Consider the following 15,717-nt stretch of genomic DNA (forward strand, 5'->3'; position numbering starts at 1 on the left):
CAAAGAATCATCTTGCAACCAGCTCTAAAAAGTACTCAAAAGGACAACCACTAAAAAAGTTCCACTCAAAAACACCTATCGAAAAACCACCAAATATACTTACCAATAAATCTTTGAAAAGAAAACCTGCCTCACAAAAGCTCGAAATTCTCCTGGCACTCGATACATTCCACCAACCTCCTGCACGAATCGGCTGATTGATACTTCGAAATCGAAACTGAAACTCTTAGAATAAATACAATCACCTCAACAAAAAAATTTACAAAATGCGCTCTCCAGTCATCGCCACCTTTGCTGCTTTCACCTCTCTGGCCATGGGCTCTCCTGTTCCTCATCAAGCAGTGAGTCCATCTACACTCTTCTGTTTCCTTGACCCTCTCCCTCCATTTCCTGGAAAATCTTCCCTATCATTGGACTCATCTTGACTTCGCTATGTGAGTTTCTTAGAGAGGGCAATGGAGCCCGAGCTTGATTGTCCAACTGTTCCCTGGAATCAATCCTGACACCCAGCGCCGTCCCACCATCTCCCTCCCCGGCCCACTCCAAGATTCCGCCGGCAATCTTTCCCCCGCCTTTGCCTCTCTATCCCAATTGACTCACTCCTCCAACTCGGCACCCCTCCTAGGTCCTAGTCTACCTTCTGATCCATTGGGAAGAGCAGCCGCCGCTGTCAATGTCGATATGAGTCATCTTGCGTCTTCGCCCAACTTCGGCTCTGTGTCAAAAGCAGTGGATACGTCGAAGTTTCCTCACGAGATGGACAGCACGGCGAACGTCTTGGACACTTCTGCTCCTTTCAAGAAGACCTCCGATACTACCAAAAAGTTGGATCCGGCTACCTCTAAGACGTCTCTACAATCGCAGGACAAGACTAAAGTGCTGGATACATCAAAGATTGAGAAGATGGAGACACCACCGAAAATAATCGATGATCCTAAATTCTCCGCGAAGATGGACGGCGATAAGATTGTTCAGCCTGTGATGACCACACCTCCATCTGACACCAATGTGGTCAACACGAACCAACCCTCTCAAGTCGATTCGACTAATGTGGAGCATCCTAAGACCCCAGGACTGGGATTCGGTGCATTCCACGGTCTACCTAAAGGTCCGGCACACAAACGATCCCTACCACCTCTAGATGGACTGGGTATCGTTTTCCCTGCTCAAGAAGCACTTCATTCACTTGGTGAACCCGCTTTGAGAACACAAGGAGCTCAACATCCACAATTAGGAAGACTCACTCCTGAAACTTTGGTAGATTTGGAGGTCGTACTTAAAGGTGTGGAAAAAGCAGAGAAGCTTGTGAACCCAAGGAGATCTAGACGAGCAGCGATGAAGAACAAAGACAACAATATTATTCAAGAGGATTCTTTGGAGAAGATGGGACAAATGGGTGATCTGAAGAAATCGTTGAATGGACTCAACATTATGGATAAGACGGAAGTTGACCAAGTGAAGAAAGAAGAAAACGGAGTCAAGATGAAATACGGTAAGAACCCGTTGACTAAACCAGACGAAAATCAACTTGAAAAGGTTCAGGTGGTGAAACCTGAGGCCGCGGCGATCAAACCGATCGATGGGAATATGTACAAAATCGCGCAGACCACTTCTCATGGTGGGGAGAATGTCAGAAGGGAAGTCAAGGGGAATGTGGATGATGAGATCAAGGATACTCAGAAGAAAGTTGGAGATGGGAATAACGACACTGGGAAGAAGGTTGAAGATGGGAGTAAAGATACCGAGAAGAAATTAGGAGATGGTAACAAAGATATTTTGAAGAACATCGGAACGGGATCTCAAGAATCTCAGGCAGAGTTGGGAAAAGGTGTGAAAGGTAAAACAGGTAAGAAGGGAAAGAGGATGTTGGAAGTGGAATATGGAAAGATGTGGAGGGGTGCGAAGGAGTTATCCGACATGGATGACTTTCCGTTCTTTGGTTGAATCACCGAATGAGATGAAGTGAATCGAAGGGTATGAACGTTGTTGAAAGGATAGAATCTTAAGTATCTCAAGTATTGTGCTAAATGTTGAAGTAGAGGAAGAGAATAACAAGTAGATCCAAGAGATAGAATGTATGAAGTGTGTGGAGATAGAAGGAAAATGAAGCAAACCGAGATGGCATGGACATGACAAACATGCAAGACTTGAGAATCTTACAGCCCTGAGACTGTGGTTTCTGAAGAAGATGTGATTCCATGCTCATGAGTATACTTCTATTAGGGTGTAGCTTACCGCCATCCACCGCGACTGGTAAGGCAAGTGGAAGAGCTTATCTGACATGGCTCCACTCGGGGTTTGCGTCCTGGCTATTCGGACATTCTATCTTCCGAGAATGAATGATCACCATTTCCTCCGAACCCATTCATCGTGGACCCGGCAGTCAAGCTTCCGATGTCTTCTGCCGTCTTCCCAGTGCGTTGAGACCAATCTTGGCAAAGTGGTTGGAGGAATTCTGCAGTAGTGGCATCGTTAGCTTTGTTCGTGGTATCATACTCACCTTTCAATACACACACATAAAATTCTTGATTATCATGTTGTGCCGCCATTGCTACTCCCGCCACTTGGTATGCTCTTTCGCATGCTTCTTCCAATGTCAAGTGGTAGTCACCATCCACTCTTTTCCACTCAGACATGAAAGAGGTGTGAAAACCAATATTCCTTGTTGTGTCTTCCTCATTTTCTCGGAGGTTAAACTGTACTCGTGGTAACCGGAGAACGGACCAACCACCAACCGGAACGACTTTTTACCCGTAAAGTACAAGAATTCTGACCGTGCTACTTTACTTCACATGCATCATATGGATTCAAACTCTTCAAGCAATAGTAGAGGGACCCGCAGAGCACCTCCTGGAGGCAGGGGAAGCACGTTGCTTCCCTTTCGACTTACCAGCCAGCGCAGCCGTTTTCTTCTTCATCCTAGATTCCTGCTCTGCCTTCTTTCTTTCGGCAAGTGCTTCTACATTCCGCTCCTGGTACTCCGGGTCAAAGACTTCACCATCTTTGTAGATCGCACGCTTCCTACTTCCCCTGGCTTCCTTATCCAATGTCATTGCTGCCCGCATGTCCTTCACCTCCCTATCCTTAAATGCACAATCCGCCAATGACTCTTCCAATCCCTTCCTTGCCTTCTCAAAGGCCTGTTTTGGATCCAGCACACCCTGCCGGATAAGAGACGAGTATTTTCGGAGGCGCTGATAGTTCCGTGGGGTTTCAAGATCAGGTGAAGAGCCTTGTGGAGGAGGTGTGGTCGGAATAGGGGGAATAGATGAAATAGGTAGATCGACCGCACCCATGACTTCAGGATCCAGTGGCCACAATCCTGCTTTCCGCCAAGCTGCCTTGATCTGATTATCCTGCATCGTTCCCTTCCACGCTACTTGATGCCATCTCCAAAACATCCCCTTCGCTGCTCGAGATAAACAACTCCCACGTTGATAATCATCCAGTTGGTTGAAGAAGGTGCGCTTGAGGTGATTGAAGAAATCTACATCCAATGGTTGGAGTTCTCCTGTCAATCCAGCTGGAAAGATGATGACAACAATGTTCCTAATTCAAGGAACTCGACTTTGACATGGGGGTCCGCTCCATCAAGGAAAAGAAGTCGTCGGCAGTGAGGGGGAACATGGTCACGAGTGGCTGGATCAAAGACATCGGTCAACCACTTTTGACAGATATAGGTATTGCTCCAACCTGATTGTGTTACCATCCCCTTTTGTACTACGTCTGGTTCCCTCACTTGAGTCCAAGCTGGCAGAACCTGTCCCATTCCTTGATAGATGATCGTTGGTGGTACCTGAGGAGCATTGATGTCGACTCCAATGCAGGCAATAGAGGTGATGTGTTCACTATTGGGTCCGACAGCTTGTGTATTACGTTTGTGTGCTCGAGGAGTTACACGTCGAACTCTGCGCTCATATGAGAGATCAAAACCCGATTCATCCATATTGAACATGCAGTGAGGGGGATAGAGTCTGGAGTCGATAACACGCTTTACCTGTTATATATCAGCAAATGACCAAGACTACTCCAAGATCAGATTCTAGACATAGAAATGGGATCATAGAGGAGCTCACCAGGGAATACCACGCTTTTCTTGTCTCTGGTTTGTCTGCTCGAAGTCTAGAAAGCTCTTGGTATGTGTTGTATTGAGAGGAGAGACGATCTCAATGACGAAGGAGGAAGCGTGAGGTCCAATTTTGACCAAGTGACCGTCCTACCGCAGCTTCTGCAAGCTCTTTCACAAACCGAGGGGTAAGAAGGGTTCCACGATTGGCATACTCATTGATCTTGTTGATAAGTCTGTATTCTTGGGGGATGGAGAGGGCTCGAGCGACATTGTTCCCTCGGGGGGAGTGAACTCCTTTGAAGCGGTTGTACAGGGTGGTTTTTGGGATGTTGTAGTGAAGTGAAACACTGGCAAAACTCTCAGAGGGATGCTTTTTCTTGTAGCGGGATGCAGCAAGCAAAAGATCAGGCATGTTTGTAGTAGAAGAGAGAAAGCATCATTCATATATCATGTGAAAGGACGTTCCGATTGGTGGTTGGTCCGTTCCCCGGTTACCACGAGTAGTCGTGCCTGGTGACTGCCCCCTTCGAACGTCGCACTGATGACACAGACCCTGAAGGTGGAAGAAGGGCTGGTCGCGTTCAAGGATTTGTAATGTGACATAGTGACTATTATCAATGAGATTGTCTTTGTTGGTTGATCTGTTGAGGTAATGGGGGTGTATGTAATCTGAGAACGCGTGGCAAAACATGCCGAATTTTCCCTATTTACATATCATGTACCCTTGGGGAAGCAAAATGGCCAGCCAGACTTGCGGGGTTTTCTGTCAAACACATCGCCTCGTTCACACCCTTTATCCGTCGGACCTTGATGGGAGCCTACCAGAAGAAGCTAGGCTAGTATCAAAGGTCAAATTTAGGTATATGAACGTGTCTGACCGGAGTGCACAGCAATTTTGATCCGGCCGGGCCGATTCACACGGAAATTACCCTCACAACTTGATGACCACGATGATTGCACGGACGATGATACCCTCACGACAAGGATCAGAGAAGGTCTTAATTACGTCTTTTCAAACGTTTTGGTACTAAATTACGCCTTTTCCGAGATGCTGGTCTTAAATACATCTTTTGGCTGGTAGAGGGGTCCTTTTTACACTCCCCCCAGTTAGGGTGGACTTTGGGCACCAAGTTAGGGGGGGTATCGTCCATTGTCAGGACCAGACGTTGGAAATCGTCTGCGTCTATGAGCTATGGCTAAAGGGCCTCGCAGGGAACAGACCTAGTGATGTAATTTATAGTTGTCACAGCCGTCGAACAACCACTCTTTAACAGACCGATGGTTGACAAACCTCGGCTAACTTGACGCTTCAAAGTCGATGTCTCACCCAACCAGGAGGGCGCAGACGTCGAAAGGAGTGTGACTATGGCGTACTTCGGCGTAGTTACTCTAACTAGGTTTTTGTTTTACTGATGGCGATGTATCTTGATTCAAATGTAGCTATCTCTAACTGTCTTATACTACTGACAACAATCAAGGATTGCTGAAGAATTTCAGGGATCTCCTCAGCTAATATTATCTACTCCCACTAGACGTTCACCCAACCCTCTCACGCTTCGACGTACTTCAACGCACTTCGTCCAACTTCCCTGAGTCCCCGGCCATCCTCCTCCTCCTTCGACTAACTCCGCCTAACATCGCCGCACTTCTGCTTCCATTGTCCCTACTTGGCCTAACTCCTTCTAACTTCACCGTACTTCTGCTCCCTTTGTCCCTGCTTAGCCTAACTCCATCTAACTTCACCGTACTTTGCTGTCCTTTGCTGTCCTTATGCTCCAGGCCCCCGTATGCCTTATTCTCCCGTTGTACGTCGCCGTAGTTGGTCTCAGATGTCCTGAGTTACGTGTAGAGTAAAGAGGTTAAGACTTGATAGGGGTTTGATGGTCAAAGGAGGGTCATTGTTGGTGGGATAATTGAGGTGTCACGATGTAGTTTGTGACACTTGGACAACGACGGTTAGTATGTTGTCCGTAGACTTGTGATGTGGTCGGACGACTAAAGTGACTTGTGAAGGATCCGGGCCGGTCAGTGTCACAATCTGTCACAATTGTCGTTTCTTCTTCTCTACTGACCGACGGTCGACAAACCTCGGCTAACTACGTTGTAGTGGGGCGTCGATGTCTCACTAGGACAGGGTACTCGTCGAGGAACTACGGCTAACTTTGCCGTAGTGATACGTCGAGTGGTAAATGATAAGATGATCGTCGATGAACTGCGGCTAACTTCGCCGTAGTACGTTGAACTGCTTGGTGGTAGCTCTCCTTAACTCGATGGTTGTAGCTACTGAATATATCGCTCGCTACTGACAACAATCAAGGATCGCTGAAGAAGTTCAGCGATCTGTAAACTATCTATACTGCTCCTCTCTTCTCATAGAACGTCCCTCAACCCCTGCACTGCCTCACGCTCAGTCCTCTTCGTTCAACTTCGCCGTACCTTCCCCTGTTCTGCTCTCCCTCGGTTCCCTTCTCCTAACTTTGCCGTAGTTCTCCGCTAGGCGGGGTTATCGTGACAAATACCCCTTTGGTTCTCGTAACTTCGCCGTAGTCGGTCTCAGTGGTTCGGGTGGTAGTTGGTGATGGTGAAAGGAGGGTTGGTGATGGTGGTTGCCAGGGGTGTTACGACGTAGTTCGTGACAGCCGCCCCCTCCTTAGGCGCGAACGTCCTCGTGAGCTTCGTATGCATGTAATGAAGGAAAAGACACTCAGCAGGTTGTAGGAGGAAATAATTGGTCATATACCAGCTGTTGGTAGATGGTACCATGGTTGGTTGGTAATGAGACAGCTAACTTCGTCATAAGTTCACCATGGTCGTTTGTCGTTACCCTTGGTAATTATGTTGTAAGTGAGACAGAGGTTTTGGGGTACAACAAACCTCGTCGAAGTTTGTCAGCGTATCCCTAATTTATATGAATGTGAGACACGTAGCGTGGGAATTTTGATCGTCGCCATGGTGTTTGTTGTTGCTGAGACACCTTGTTATGCGAAGTTACCAGCGCCCTGACGACGAGCAGTCATGTCAGTTATACTAAATACTCAGTACTTCGGCCCACTTCTTCTTTTTCCCCAATCCTTATCCTAAATCGTACTATCATCGTCTATCGATTCCCAGACTTTACCTTACCAAACATATCAATTGATATATTTACAATATGAGCACTCGCCCACAACTCGACGCCTATCAATCCTTTATGGATCGTTTCACCGCTGCCCGTTAGTTCACTCGTGCTGGTCATAAGCTAGATTGTCTCTGATTAACTCAGTCTCCCAGCAGGGGAATACCCCTCGCCAAGTGTTGTCCATGGGCTTCGGGTCCCCGGCTATCACCAATGGTTCACCGTCTGTCGCGACCCCTCCTGCCGCTGGAGCTTCTGCTGCAGTTCCTTCTGCCCCCGTGTCCCCCGCTACGGCTCTGACCCCTCTCTCCCTTGGCCAACAGGAGGTCAGACCTGCTCCTGTTGGCCCTTCGCAAGCTTTGGGTCAGTCTGCTACTGTGGTGGAGATTGATGATGACGATGAGGAGATGGAGGTTGTTGATAGTGATGAAGAGATGAGTGATGATGTTGATGCCGAGGAAACGGGTGGTGCAAGTGATGAAGAGGAGATGGATGATGTCGTTGATGATGGGGAGTTGGGTGCCGGTGCTGAGAACGATGGGACGGGGGTTGTGGACGTGAGTGGTGAGGTGGTGTTTGTGGATAGAGCCGCATGGGTGGCGGAGCTTAAGGCGCTGAGTCGTAAGTCTGACGTCGTGAATACCTGCGTGTTAGTGTTGACGTGTTTAGCTATCCGTATCACAAGGGGTTCCCCCGAAGCTCATATCACCAGTCAATATTCCGATGGTGACAAGCGCGTTGAGTACGCCCATAACTTGGAAGGGATCAAGGCCGAGAAACGTCCTTGATCGTCCCCCGCCCAGGACGAAACTCTCTTTCCTTCGGCGAAGAAGGCCAAAGGTGCTCGTAGTCGGTCTCCGTCTGTCCTGGAAGAAGTGTCCCCCTCCCCCGCAATGACGCCTTACGAGCACGTAAGGCGTCATTGCGGGAGCAGGAGAGGCTATGGAAGTTGTTCATCGACGAAAGGGAACGATGGGAGGTCGCCAGTGTAGATGAGTCGTGTGATAGATGTCGGTAGGTCTCTTCCACACAGTTTATACATCTGCTGATCAATAGCCACGAGATTATCACATATGGGAGGACAAAGTGGCCGTGTTTACGACCGGTCAAACCTCACAACCGCAGATCCCGTTGTGCTTCATTGTCACAGTCGTCGTTTCTTCTCTTCTACTGACCGACGGTCGACAAACCTCGGCTATCTACGTCGTAGTGGGCGTTGATGTCTCACTAGGACAGGGTACTCGTTGGGGAACTACAGCTAACTTCGCCGTAGTAATGCGTCGAGTGGTAAAATGATAAGGTAATCATTGATGAACTGCGGCTAACTTCGCCGTGGTGCGTCGAACTGCTTGGTGGTAGCTCTCCCTAACTCGATGGTTGTAGCTACTGAATATATCTCTCGCTACTGACAACAATCAAGGATCGCTGAAGAAGTTCAGCGATCTGTAAACTATCTATACTGCTCCTCTCTTCTCATAGAACGTCCCTCAACTCCTGCACTGCCTCACGCTTAGTCCTCTTCGTTCAACTTTGCCGTACCTCGCCGTATCCCCAACATCCTACTCCGCTAACTTCGCCGTAGTTCGTCTTACTTGCTCCATTCTACCATGTATCCCTCGGTCTCCTTCCCCTAACTTCGCTGTAGTTCTCCTCCAGGTGGGGTTGTTGTGACTAATCCTCCCTGGGTTCTCGTAACTTTGTCGTAGCCGGTCTCAGTGGTTTGAGGTTGTGATGGTTGGTGATGGATAGTGTTTTGGTGATGGTGAAAGGAGGGTCGCTGATGGTGGTTGTCAGGGTGTCACGACATGGGTCGTGACACTGACCGACGGTCAATGAACCTCGGCTAACCTGACATTTGGGTGTCACAATTGTCGTTTCTTCTCCTCTACTGACAGACTGTCATAACCCTCGAATATCTGTAAATACCACGTGCATATCATCCACTCAAGTCCAGTCAACTTTACTCAACTCGTCTCAACTCGCTCCATCGTACGACATGTGGATCACCATTCAACCTTAATCACCCTCCCATCACTGAGTCAACCTGACTCGACATTGTATACATCAATCACGTCATCTATCGTCATCTATCGTCATCTGTCGTCATCTGTCGTCATCTGTTGTCATTCCAAGCTCCGGCCGACATGTACCAGGTTCCGTGTCCTCGGTTCCGCTCAGACCGGACGAACTGATAAGCGAGGGTACCTCGGGAGCAATATTAGCGGGTTGGCCGGTCGGCATCTATTTCTGTCTATGAACCCGACCCAATCAACAATCAACAGAATCATCAATGATTGATAATTAGCCATAAATTCCTTAATTACTAATTAGTGCCTTAATTAGCCATCAATTATGGGTACCTCAATTAGTGATCAATCACGGGTACCTTAATTAGCGATCAATTGCGGGTACCTTAATTAGCGATCACGCCACTGACGTCATAGGAGAGTACGTACGTCTGTCAACGGTAGTACGACTCCCTCGGTTACCAAATAACTGGTTCTCCGGATCAATCACAGGATCAATCACCGGGTCAATCACCGGGTCAACCACAGGATCAACCGGTCAACCGATTGTCAGGATAGCCTTGTGAAAACACGTGTTTGAATATGATAAACACGCTACTGATCAATACACACCCGCTACTGATTGAGAAGTGTACGCCACTGATGAAGAGTACACACTAGTGATGAGGAGTACGCACGATCAGTCAGAGGTTTCGTCTGTTTCAGCAGTGCGGACGACTCAACCGAAAGAACCAGAAGGAAAACCACTTTACGAAGCATATTTAGTCTATATTCGAACCTCTCGAACCTCTGCCGAACCCGCAGGATTGAACTAGGTATTTTTGGGTCAAAATCTGCATAATGCGGGCGCTTAAGAAACACCCTCTGAACCCCCTGAAAGATCAGAGCTCATCTAATTCCCAGGCCTCAAGATCACTTCTCGCGGCTCCTTTATTCGTCTGACTTTTCAAGGGGTTTTCAGCCTTTGATGAGGAGATCTCTTTTGGGGCTTCTAGGATGAGTCAGAGGCTTCTGAAAATTCGTTTAAAACACTGCTTTTGATGCAGGGTTTCCTCAGGGTTTCCCCCCTCGAAGTAGGAGAGGAGAGGAAGGAGTTTTAGGCTCAGTTTGGTGGATTTTGTCTATAAATAGTGGTTCTAGCTCTCTGTTTGTTTCTCTGTCTCTCTGATCAATTGTCATCTTTGCCACCCACTTTCTACTCTAACTTATTTGTTGCCTTTAAGACTGTTTGAGACACGCCATTGCGGCTTCATCATCATCAGTCGTATATTCGTGACACAGACGGTCGACAAACCTTGGCTAACTACGTCGTAGTGGGGCGTCAATGTCTCACTAGGACAGGGTACTTGTCGGGGGAACTACGGCTAACTTCGCCGTAGTGATACGTCGAGTGGTAAATGATAAGATGATCGTCGATGAACTGCGGCTAACTTTGCCGTAGTTCGTCGAACTGCTCGGTGTAGCTCTCCTTAACTCGAAGGTTGTAGCTACTGAATATATCTCTCGCTACTAACAACAATCAAGGATCGCTGAAGAAGTTCAGCGATCTGTAAACTATCTATACTTCTCCTCTCTTCTCATAGGACATCCCTCAACTCCTGCACAGCCTCGCGCTCAGTTCTCTTTGCTCAACTTCACCGTACCTCGCCATATCCCCGATATCCTACTCTGCTCACTTCGACTAACCTCCCCTGCTCTGCTCTCCCTCGGTTTGCTTCCTCTAACTTCGCCATAGTTCTCCGCTAGCCGGGGTTGTCGTGACAAATTGTAACGGTACTGGAAACACGATGACTAAGTCGCAGGTTGGGTCGAACTCGATGGAACTCTCGTAGAAGTCTATGTATCTCTGGTGCTAATAGGTGGATCGTGTCTCCTCTGCAATCGATGTAGCCAAAGAATGATATTGGAGAATCAGCAAAGTTGGTACTTTGCTGATTGTACTATATACTGTCTACAGGTATCCGTGTCCTCCTCTCAGTCCTACTGCAAGCGTCTATGTACATACTTGGACAGGTGAAAAACCGCTTTTGAGCAAACCCAGTGGGGAAATCTCGAAAAGGGAAAACCCGTCCCTATCTACTGCAGCACTGCCTCCAACTCCCGCCGTTCTCTTTCCTAATCCGTCGAGTTCAATGGAGTTCTCTCGATTCGTTGTTACTCCGTAACAGTAGACCAGAAGAAACGGCAGAAGAGACGGAGAGGAGGATGTTGGAGGAATTAAGACAAAGCTTGGGACCATTGCCTGGTGCAATTGATACCCCCGAAGGATCCACCCAAGGGGATGAATTTTATCCACCCCTACGGCTTGAACCACCCCCCTAGCCAACCGGGTTATCAGAACCACCGACTGTACGGACAGGTTCAGAAGGGTCGGGACAAACTCCACAACCAAGGGAGAAGAACACGGAAGGTGGGCTAAGTTTGGCGGGGAGCAAAGAAGTAGGGAGAGCGGAGGAAGAGGCCACCACTCAGAAAATGATGCTGGCGATGATGAACATGATGATGGAGATGAACAGGGATATGATAGCAGAGAGGAGACGCCGGGAGGAACAGGAGAAGAAGAAGGATGTCATGAATAGTGATAAGGAATTCTGACTCATGCTCAGAATAGTGATAAGGAAATATGACTCATGCTAGGAACTGTGATAAGGATTGAAGGAAAATATGAGTCATGGTATTTAGCAGTTCAGCAGTGAGGCATTTACGTGATTGGCTGAAGCCTGGAAGGTTCAGCAGTTTAGCAGTGAGGCATTTATGTGATTGGCTGGAATTAGTTTCCCGCGGTGCACTCACTTTGAGGCATTTATGTGATTGGCTAGAAAATCCCTCACACGCTTTTTATTTAGTACACCTACTTTAGTTTTGAAGGGTATAAAAGGAGCACATCTCCCCCCTCTTTCTTCAGCAATGTATCTTCATCTTGAAGTTGAACTTCATCTTTGAAAGTCACCTAGTTGGTTCTAACCCAACACCTCAGTACCCTCAGTACCTAAGGCAGTCATCAAGCTCTACGAGCCAGAGACTAAAACCCTTCAGTACCCAAGGCAGTACTTTGCAACCGCAGTCTACCCGCAGGCGTGACAAAGGAGCAGGAGACAGTTGGGGGAATAGTTGAAGGGATCTCTGAAGGGGTACGATTCGCCATGGGGAGGCAAGCTTTGGCGACCCCAGGAGTAGCTGAGATAGGTGGAGGGATAAAACTTCCCCTCCCAGACCTTTGGAGAGGCGAGAGGTCAAAGCTCACCGCCTTCATCTCAGAATGTGAAGTTCACTTCGAAATCAACGCTCGCAAGTTCCCCACCGACCGAGTAAAAATCTTTTTCATGATCTCTCATCTACGCAAAACTCCTCTTCTTGCCGTCCAACCGGATTTGCCTAAAGACGATCCCCCCGAACACCTTCTAGACTATAAGAAGTTCATCCAATATCTCAAGACCAACTTTGGAGACCCTGATGAGGAGGGAACCGCCGCTAGGGGAATAAACGAGCTTCGACAGAATGGGTCGGCTTCAGCGTACTTTGCCGCCTTTCAACGATATGTAGCGGTGTTAGGATGGGGTGATGATGGGAACCTTGTGGACCGGGCAAAGAATGGACTGAAAAAGTCACTTGCTGGATGAAATCGCTTGCCATGGAAAGGTTTTCAAGACCGTCCGGGAGTTAATTGAGTTCGTGGTCCCCATGGACAATCGCCTGCATCAGCGAAGGGTGGAGAAGGAGAATGAGAAGAAGAGGAAGGAAACGAAGGACCAGGGGGAGAAGAAGGAGGAAGTAAATTGGGGAGGGGAACGGAGGAGCGAGGAGAAATGGCAATCTACGGCGAAGTTTGAGGGCTCGCAACCTAAGGGCACAAACGGGGGGAGGGCAATACCAACGGATGTAGACAAACTAGATCGTCGTTGGCCGAGACCCAGTGCAGATGAGGTTTTAAAGCGTTGGGAGGAAGGGAAGTGTACTGGGTGTGGAGAGAGAGGGCATTACAACGGGGATTGTCCAGTAATAGCAGCAAAGGTAAAGGCTGGGATCATCCCCTTACGATCTTTTGGACAAAGTGCTGGAGGAGAAGGGAGATTTAGCACGGGGGGAAACACCGTCCCTCTTGGAGATAGGAAGAAGATCAATGCAGTTGGAGGGGAGGAAGCAGGTTTTGCAGAGCGGGGGATGGACGAGGAGGAAAATGATGGGGACCCGTCACGATAGGCGAGACTCGGCGGGTCCGCACTCATATTCTCTCAGCCACTGTTCCTATTACCAGTAGAAAGAGCTGATGAGACCAGGTAACTGTGTATATAAATCCGTAAACACCACTCCGAAATGTATAAACGACTGTCATACCCTAATCCCTTCCACCTGTAACAACCAACCCAAATCTAACGTGTATGTCGAAGGAATCGAACTAACGGCCCTGTGGGACACTGGGGAAACCTGCTCATATATAAGTCCCAAGGCGGCCAGGAAGATTAGGAAGGAGAAGAGGAAATACCCCGTGAGTGTACCAGTTCACATGCTCAATGGCTCGGTTAGTGTGGCTGGACCCATTACGGAGTTTGTCGAAGTGAGTCTGGGTTTCGAGAAGTTAGGCGAGGTTCACCCAATTAAGCTGGATGTTACCACCCTTTGCGACGCGGATGTCGTGATAGGATGGGAATGGATGAGAGAAGAGAGAGTAATCCCGAATGGGGGAGCGAATACTATATCCTTCCCTATTCCCCAGACGAACAATGGGGAAAGCGCAGTGTCCTTTCCCCTACCCTTGCCGAGTGAAAGAGAAGAGTTATCCTCTCCCTTTCCACAGACAAAAGATGTCGCGAGCCTGGCAGCCATAGGGCTCAGGACTCGAACCGACAAGACAGACCTCCGCGGCGAAGATGAGCTCGAAGAGCTGAGCCTGGAGGAACAAGACGAGTTGTTCCAGGTAGTTCCTGAACAATACCACCAGTACATTGATGTATTTAACCCGAAGAAAGGAGGAGAGACTCTTCCCCCTTCGAGGTCCTACGATTTGAGGTTTGAGCTCAAGGAGGGGGCAAACCTGAAGGTCGCCTCCCTCTATGCTCAAGGAGAAGATCAGAGACGCGCGCTGAGAGACATACTAGATCGTGAAATTGCTGCTGGCCAAATTCGAGCAAGTAACTCGCCATACGGCTCACCAATGTTTATGATACCAAAGAAAGCCGAAGGGCAATGGCAAATGGTCATCGACTATCGAAAGCTGAACGAAGCGACCATACCAGATGCCTACCCTCTCCCATTAATAGGTCAGATCACCGAAGAACTTGGGAAAGCAAGATACTTCAGGAAACTGGACCTAATTGGAGCGTACCAATTGTTGAGGGTGACAGAAGGACATGAACACCTGACTGCTTTCAGGACACAGTATGGTATGTTCAAATCTCTTGTTGTTCGTGACGGGCTGCGAAACGCCCCGGCTGTCTTCCAACACTTCCTGAACGAGGTGTTAAGAGAACTACTAGGGAATGGAGTCGTGGTCTACATTGACAATATCCTCATTTATGGGAATACATTGGAGGAATTACGAGGAACTACGGCGAAGGTCTTTGAAGTGCTGCGGAAGGCGAGCTTGTACGTGAAAGCTAGTAAGTGCGAGTTTGAAAGAGATTCGGTGGTGTTTCTGGGTTTTGTGGTCTCTTCTCGAGGTGTATCGGTTAATCCAGAGTACATTGACGCCATCACATCCTTCCCACGTCCAAAGAATCTATGAGAGTCGAGGGGTTTCATTGGAGTTGTGAGCTATTACAGGCATTTTGTCCCCCACTTCTCGAAGATTGCTAGACCTATCAATGACTTGACAAGGAAGGAGGTACCGTTTGTATGGGGAGTTGAGCAGGAGTCAGCCTTCACAGAATTGAAAGCTAGGATGTGTACTGCGCCGGTATTAGCTCACTTTGACCCTACTTTGAAGACTATATTACAGACAGATGCCTCGTTCTTCGGTTGGGGTTTCATAATTTCACAGGTCAATACAGCTGGTCAAGAACACCCGGTAGCTATTGAGTCTGGCGCCTTCAATACGGCTCAGCTGAATTATACGGTAGGAGAGAAGGAGTTCCTTGCTGTAGTGGAGGGTTTTAGGAGAAGGAGACACTTACTATTGCAGGTAGAAACCACAGTCCTTACCGACCATTTAAACCTCAGAGGAATAAGTGTAAGGCTGTGCAGGGGTTGAGAGATGTTCTATGAGCAGAGAGGAGAAGTATAGATAGTTTACAGATTGCTGAACTTCTTCAGTGATCCTTGATTGTTGTCAGTAGTTAAAGATTGATAGATATTGCTACATCTAAACCGAGATACGTCGTCATCAGTAGAACAAAGCCGCAGTTAACGTAACTACGTCAAAGTACGCCGTAGTTACGTTAACTGCGGCTTTGTTCTACTGATGACGACGTATCTCGGTTTAGATGTAGCAATATCTATCAATCTTTAACTACTGACAACAATCAAGGATCACTGAAGAAGTTCAGCAATCTGTAAACTATCTATACTTC

General features: G+C 48.1%; 3 protein-coding genes across 3 annotated transcripts; 2 read left to right on the forward strand and 1 right to left on the reverse strand.

Annotated features, from left to right (window-relative positions):
- Window positions 1-266: 266 nt before the first annotated feature.
- On the forward strand, window positions 267-1,944 carry TREMEDRAFT_65464 (uncharacterized protein; the record flags this gene model as incomplete). Its single annotated transcript, XM_007007560.1, has 2 exons — window positions 267-341; window positions 511-1,944. The coding sequence occupies 2 exons, from the start codon at window positions 267-269 to the stop codon at window positions 1,942-1,944; spliced, it is 1,509 nt and encodes a 502-aa protein (XP_007007622.1).
- A 365-nt stretch (window positions 1,945-2,309) lies between these two features.
- TREMEDRAFT_70156 (uncharacterized protein) lies at window positions 2,310-4,481 on the reverse strand (the record flags this gene model as incomplete). Its single annotated transcript, XM_007007618.1, has 5 exons — window positions 2,310-2,587; window positions 2,891-3,467; window positions 3,569-3,997; window positions 4,077-4,165; window positions 4,205-4,481. The coding sequence occupies 5 exons, from the start codon at window positions 4,479-4,481 to the stop codon at window positions 2,310-2,312; spliced, it is 1,650 nt and encodes a 549-aa protein (XP_007007680.1).
- Window positions 4,482-7,220: 2,739 nt separating this feature from the next.
- On the forward strand, window positions 7,221-7,972 carry TREMEDRAFT_65467 (uncharacterized protein; the record flags this gene model as incomplete). Its single annotated transcript, XM_007007561.1, has 3 exons — window positions 7,221-7,281; window positions 7,332-7,805; window positions 7,854-7,972. 3 exons carry the CDS (start codon window positions 7,221-7,223, stop codon window positions 7,970-7,972), a joined length of 654 nt encoding a protein of 217 aa, XP_007007623.1.
- Window positions 7,973-15,717: the final 7,745 nt, after the last annotated feature.

This window comes from Tremella mesenterica (genome assembly GCF_000271645.1).
Source record: "Tremella mesenterica DSM 1558 unplaced genomic scaffold TREMEscaffold_14, whole genome shotgun sequence".
Taxonomy (NCBI): domain Eukaryota; kingdom Fungi; phylum Basidiomycota; class Tremellomycetes; order Tremellales; family Tremellaceae; genus Tremella; species Tremella mesenterica.